Source organism: Ranitomeya imitator, chromosome 2, assembly GCF_032444005.1.
Source record: "Ranitomeya imitator isolate aRanImi1 chromosome 2, aRanImi1.pri, whole genome shotgun sequence".
In the NCBI taxonomy this organism is placed as follows: Eukaryota; Metazoa; Chordata; class Amphibia; order Anura; family Dendrobatidae; genus Ranitomeya; species Ranitomeya imitator.
In genome coordinates this window covers 676,191,208-676,198,205 of record NC_091283.1, presented here as the reverse complement: position 1 = coordinate 676,198,205, position 6,998 = coordinate 676,191,208, and the positions used below count along the sequence as shown (strand labels likewise).

At 46.2% G+C, this 6,998-nt stretch overlaps 1 protein-coding gene across 1 annotated transcript; it reads right to left on the bottom strand.

The window, feature by feature from the left end:
- Window positions 1-1,252: 1,252 nt before the first annotated feature.
- Window positions 1,253-4,928, bottom strand: LOC138666794 (uncharacterized). The gene is made up of 2 exons (XM_069754968.1): window positions 3,914-4,928; window positions 1,253-1,702 (listed from the first exon to the last, which is right to left on the bottom strand). Exons 1-2 carry the CDS (start codon window positions 4,926-4,928, stop codon window positions 1,665-1,667), a joined length of 1,053 nt encoding a protein of 350 aa, XP_069611069.1. The 3' UTR covers window positions 1,253-1,664.
- Window positions 4,929-6,998: the final 2,070 nt, after the last annotated feature.

Below are 6,998 nucleotides of genomic sequence, written 5' to 3'. Positions count from 1 at the left end.
GGGTATAGAGTGTATGGTATGGAGTGTATGGTATAGATTGTAGGGTATAGAGTGTAGGGTATAGATTGTAGAATGTAGGGTTTAGAGTGTAGGGTATAGAGTGTAGAGTGTAGGGTATAGAGTGTAGGGTATAGAGTGTAGGGTATAGAGTGTAGAGTGTAGGGTATAGAGTGTAGGGTTTAGATTGTAGAGTGTAGGGATTAGAGTGTAGGCTATAGAGTGTAGGGTATAGAGTGTAGAGTGTAGGGTATGGAGTGTAGGGTTCAGGGTATGGAGTGTAGGGTATAGAGTTGAGTGTAGGGTATATAGTGTAGGGTATAGAGTGTATGGAATAGACTGTAGAGTGTAGGGTATAGAGTGTATGGTATAGAGTGTAGGGTATAGAGTGTAGGGTATAGAGTGTATGGTATAGAGTGTATGGTATAGATTGTAGGGTATAGAGTGTAGAGTGTAGGGTATAGAGTGTAGAGTGTAGGGTATAGAGTGTAGGGTATAGAGTGTAGAGTGTAGGGTATAGAGAGTAGGGTATAGAGTGTAGGGTATAGAGTGTAGGGTATAGAGTATAGAGTGTAGGGTATAGAGTGTAGGGTATAGAGTGTAGGGTATAGAGTTTAGAGTGTAGGGTATAGAGTGTAGGGTATAGAGTGTAGGGTATAGAGTGTAGAGTGTATGGTATAGATTAATCATAGGAGAACCACAGGAGTATATAGGAAAATATAAACTTTATTAACAGAAAAATATTAAAAACCACACGTTAAAAAACACCAATAGAAAACACCAGGAACACCCAAACACATATATAGTCAATACATATACTATATGGTGATATGATAATTGTGCCTTGTAATTATGGGTAAATGTTAAACACTAGAAGATCCATGGCACCCCCACCATCTCATAATAGGACAATGCCATCTGGTCCACCTATGTAGTAAGTGTCACTGACACTAAAAGAAGCTCCATTGCTCCAGACCAGATAATCATGCACCATGCTGAGGCAGGGATGTGAACAATGCCATGGGAGGGACTGGTAATAATACATTGCTTGCCAGCATAAACAAGATCTCCCTCCAGACACCAACCATACCCGGATCTTACCATGCACAAAGGGGTCCCTGGATAGGGCGCAACCCCCGACGCGCGTTTCGCCGCTCCTATACTTGGCTTTCTCAAGGGGAGTGCCTTGTTTCTGCAGCCAGGACCTTTTAACATCACTTCCTGGGTCACATGACAATAATGTGACCGCAGGCTGTGTAGCGCTGTGAATGGCGGCGCATGCGCCGGCGGCCCACCCCCTGCCACCCCCCCAAGCCCGGCCCACGTCAGCGGACAGGCGAGTGGGTGCATGGGAACCATGGCAACCCAGTCACCCGCCGCGGACGCACATCGGCCGGACCCAGAAGGCGCAGGGGGGCGGAGCAAGCCGACGCACGCGCACCACAGCAAGTTAACCACGGCTAATAATCACACTACATCAACAGTGAAAAGATGAGCCTACATAAGCGTATGAACACCGCAAAAGAGACGGACAGGATCAGACATCATGGGTCATACAAAAGAATAACAACCATTATAACATAATATGTACAGTAATAGTAGTCCATAGCAATTCCATAATGTAGCACTATCCCGATGTTCTTTTCTGTCCCGTTCTTGAATCCACATCAGGAAGGGAAGAACAATAGGTCCAATTTCAAGTGCACTAAGTTAAAACAATAAACAAAAATAATAAATCATAAAAAAGAAGAAGAAACAAAACAACAACAACATATACAGAGGGGAACTCATTTATCGGGCCATATAAAACTATAACTATCTAAAACATATTTATAGGAATGGGGCAAAATTCAAGGTCTCATTAAGACCATGGGGCTTGACCGTGTCCAGGGTCACAATCCACTTAAGTTCTCGCTGAGCAAGGAGCTGTTTCACATTTCCACCTCGTATACCCATGTGAACCAATTCAATCCCCCGGACCATAAAGCTTCTTGGATCACAATTGTGAACCTCCCTGAAATGTTTAGGGATCGTAGTTAACTCCGATATGTCCGCCACTGTCTTGGCCGCGCCAATGCCCCGCACATGCTCCCTCACTCTTACTCTTAGTTCTCTCGACGTCAGGCCCACATAAATAAGTGGGCACCCACAAGTGGCATAATATACCACATTCCTGCTAGTGCAGGAAATATAGTCTTTGATTTGGAATTCCCTTGTGCCGTCAGCAGAGTGAAAGGAGGTGCTGCGCTGGACATTGGCGCAGGCGAGACAGCGGCCACAAGTATGACAACCCCTACTCGGTCGTGTAGAGCCAAAAAGGCCTACTGTGGGTGCCGTATAATGGCTCTTTACCAAGAGATCTTTCAAATTTTTGGCCCTCCGTGGGGTCATGCGAGGATAGTCGGAAAGGTACGGACCCAGGGAGGGTTCCGTGCTGAGGATACGCCAATGTTTCCCAAGGATAGCTCTGATGTTGTCCCACTCATGATTGTACTCTGATATAAATCTAATTGTCTCATCTCCAAGGGAGAAGAGGGATTCCTCTTCTTGTTGTAGAGCAGATGATTATGTGGGGTTCTCCTGGCCCTATTATACCCATGCCGAACACACCGCCTACTGTACCCCCTTTGATGGAACCGTTCACTTAGGTCCTCGGCCTGTCTTTCAAAGGTATGGTCAGTGGAGCAGATCCGCCTCATCCGGAGGAACTGTCCGACCGGGACGGCCCTAATGGTGGCTTGGCTGTGCCCAGATGAAGCATGAACCAATGAGTTCACTGCTGTTTCTTTTCGAAACACATCCGTTTCAATAGATAAATCAGGACCAACTTTAAGACAGATATCCAGAAAATCGATGGTATCATAATCATACTTATAAGTAAGCCTGATATTAAATGAATTCGAATTGAGCACAGCCATAAAATCCCTGAGTTGTTGTTCCGTTCCACGCCAAAAAAATAAAACGTCATCAATGTAGCGCAGCCAACACAGCACATGGTCGGCGGCCTCCGCCCCCGCGTCACCAAAAACCAACCTCTCCCAAAACCCCAGGAAGAGGCTGGCGTACGCGGGCGCGCAGGCCGCACCCATGGCTGCGCCACGCTTTTGTTGGTAAAAGAAATCCTTAAAAGTAAAAAAATTATGCGTTAGAACGAATTCCAACAACTCAAGGATAAGCTCACACAAAGGACCGTCCAGGTCGGAGGCCCCCAGGAAGAAGCGGACCGCCCGTAGACCATCAGTGTGTTCGATACAGGTATAGAGGGCCTCTACATCAGCTGTTACGAGGAGAGTCCCACTGTCCACAAAGACCCCGTCAACCCTAGTCAGGACGTCCGTTGTGTCCTTCACAAATGACGGTAGCGTTTCCACCAATGTTTTAAGATAATAATCTATAAATTTACATGCAGGGTCACATAGGCCCTGCATACCGGACACAATAGGACGTCCCGGGGGGCTGACCGGGTCCTTGTGGACCTTAGGCAGGAGGTAAAATGTTGGTACCTTGGGATATGCAACCATCAGGCCATCCAGGACTTTTTTGTTTATTATCCCCTTTTCAAAAGCTCGGCACAGAATTTTTTGTAGCTGCACAGAGAAGGAGACCACCGGGTTATGGGTAAGCCTTACATATACAGTCTCATTCCGGAGCTGTCTAAATGCCTCTTTTTCATATTTCACCACCGGCCAGACCACGATGTTTCCCCCCTTGTCAGCAGCCTTAAAGACCACATCATTCCATGATTGAAGTTGGCCAATGGCCTCTCTCTCATTTCTTGTTAAATTGTCAAACTGCCTCCGTGTGGACAATTTCTTGAGGTCCTCCGTTACTAATTTGGTAAAGACTTCCACTGCGGGGCATAATGACAAGGGGGGAAACCTCGTGGATCTGGGAAGTATAGCCGGTGAGAACTTACCTATAGACGTACTAGACTGTTCCTCCAATAGCTCCTCCAAAATCCGGAGAGTCTCCTCCTCCGTGCAGCCCAAAGTGTCCGACCCATGTCCCCTTCCAGAATGCAGTTTCTTCAAAATCAATTTACGTGAAAATAGGTGGAGGTCCTTTAAGGCTGTAAAAAAATTAAAGCCATTAGTTGGTGAAAAAGAAAGACCTCTACTCAAAACACTCAACTGGCTACTAGTGAGGACATGGTCGGACAAATTGATTACCTGCAAACCCCCCTGGGTCCGACCATCCGACTGTTTCCCTGCCGACCCTTTCTTTACATTTTGTCTAGTGGTCATTTTTCCACTCCCATGTGGACCATCCTTCATTTTTTCAGGGAGACCGTTCCTCCCTCCATGTTTGTCATCCATAGATGTGGTGGATTTATACGAGGCCGATCGAGATCTAGAACGTGACTCGTTCCGATAATATGAACGTGAGCGTTCATTCCCACTCCTCCATCTGTACATTTTATTTGTCTGTTTATCGTTTATATCACGTTGAAATTTCTTTGATTTTATTTGTTGGATGTCCTCCACCCACTTCTGTACTTCCTTCTCGATATCACCATTAAATTTCTTAAGGGCTTCACTAGACATATCTCTTTTGATCGTCATCTGTAACGCCTCAATCTCCGTCTCCATATCTTTCAAAGAATTCGCATTCATTTCCTTGAGTATCTCCATAAATCCTACCGAACATTTACTAGCACAGTCCTCCCATCTTTCCCTGATATTAGAATCCTCCACTGGGAAGGATGGGAAGACCTGGACTCTTAAGCCTCTTGGAATGAGTCCCTTCTGCAGATATCTCTCAAGGAACGCATGGTTCCACCACACCTTAGTACGTTTCCTCAATAGATCCTTAAATGTTGCCACCGTTTCCTGTAAGCCCTTCGAGTTCCCCTCCGCGCCCAATTCATTGGTGTCATTAAAAACACTATCGATTTGTGTGAGCCATGTGCCGTCACAGGCTCTAAAATCCATATTTATAATGCTGGGGCCTGCTGTGAAAAACACAGAGAGAATTAGCACTACACAAAAACCCAGACTCATAATGTAAGGTGGCCACGAACAATGTCTAGGCCCCTTTAAATACCTACTCCAGACAAATCAGTATAATCATAGGAGAACCACAGGAGTATATAGGAAAATATAAACTTTATTAACAGAAAAATATTAAAAACCACACGTTAAAAAACACCAATAGAAAACACCAGGAACACCCAAACACATATATAGTCAATACATATACTATATGGTGATATGATAATTGTGCCTTGTAATTATGGGTAAATGTTAAACACTAGAAGATCCATGGCACCCCCACCATCTCATAATAGGACAATGCCATCTGGTCCACCTATGTAGTAAGTGTCACTGACACTAAAAGAAGCTCCATTGCTCCAGACCAGATAATCATGCACCATGCTGAGGCAGGGATGTGAACAATGCCATGGGAGGGACTGGTAATAATACATTGCTTGCCAGCATAAACAAGATCTCCCTCCAGACACCAACCATACCCGGATCTTACCATGCACAAAGGGGTCCCTGGATAGGGCGCAACCCCCGACGCGCGTTTCGCCGCTCCTATACTTGGCTTTCTCAAGGGGAGTGCCTTGTTTCTGCAGCCAGGACCTTTTAACATCACTTCCTGGGTCACATGACAATCATGTGACCGCAGGCTGTGTAGCGCTGTGAATGGCGGCGCATGCGCCGGCGGCCCACCCCCTGCCACCCCCCCAAGCCCGGCCCACGTCAGCGGACAGGCGAGTGGGTGCATGGGAACCATGGCAACCCAGTCACCCGCCGCGGACGCACATCGGCCGGACCCAGAAGGCGCAGGGGGGCGGAGCAAGCCGACGCACGCGCACCACAGCAAATTAACCACGGCTAATAATCACACTACATCAACAGTGAAAAGATGAGCCTACATAAGCGTATGAACACCGCAAAAGAGACGGACAGGATCAGACATCATGGGTCATACAAAAGAATAACAACCATTATAACATAATATGTACAGTAATAGTAGTCCATAGCAATTCCATAATGTAGCACTATCCCGATGTTCTTTTCTGTCCCGTTCTTGAATCCACATCAGGAAGGGAAGAACAATAGGTCCAATTTCAAGTGCACTAAGTTAAAACAATAAACAAAAATAATAAATCATAAAAAAGAAGAAGAAACAAAACAACAACAACATATACAGAGGGGAACTCATTTATCGGGCCATATAAAACTATAACTATCTAAAACATATTTATAGGAATGGGGCAAAATTCAAGGTCTCATTAAGACCATGGGGCTTGACCGTGTCCAGGGCCACAATCCACTTAAGTTCTCGCTGAGCAAGGAGCTGTTTCACATTTCCACCTCGTATACCCATGTGAACCAATTCAATCCCCCGGACCATAAAGCTTCTTGGATCACAATTGTGAACCTCCCTGAAATGTTTAGGGATCGTAGTTAACTCCGATATGTCCGCCACTGTCTTGGCCGCGCCAATGCCCCGCACATGCTCCCTCACTCTCACTCTTAGTTCTCTCGACGTCAGGCCCACATAAATAAGTGGGCACCCACAAGTGGCATAATATACCACATTCCTGCTAGTGCAGGAAATATAGTCTTTGATTTGGAATTCCCTTGTGCCGTCAGCAGAGTGAAAGGAGGTGCTGCGCTGGACATTGGCGCAGGCGAGACAGCGGCCACAAGTATGACAACCCCTACTCGGTCGTGTAGAGCCAAAAAGGCCTACTGTGGGTGCCGTATAATGGCTCTTTACCAAGAGATCTTTCAAATTTTTGGCCCTCCGTGGGGTCATGCGAGGATAGTCGGAAAGGTACGGACCCAGGGTGGGTTCCGTGCTGAGGATACGCCAATGTTTCCTAAGGATAGCTCTGATGTTGTCCCACTCATGATTGTACTCTGATATAAATCTAATTGTCTCATCTCCAATATCCCTCCTCTTCTTGTTGTAGAGCAGATGATTACGTGGGGTTCTCCTGGCCCTATTATACCCATGCCGAACACTCCGCCTACTGTACCCCCTTT

What these genes read in the sequence shown, in the direction of transcription:
- LOC138666794 (XM_069754968.1), bottom strand. Translation starts at nt 4,928, where the DNA reads ATGGATTTTAGAGCCTGTGACGGCACATGGCTCACACAAATCGATAGT. An exon ending in ACAGTCTAGTACGTCTATAG is followed by an intron (nt 1,703 to 3,913) that starts GTAAGTTCTCAC and finishes GTTTTAACTTAG; the next exon opens with TGCACTTGAAATTGGACCTA.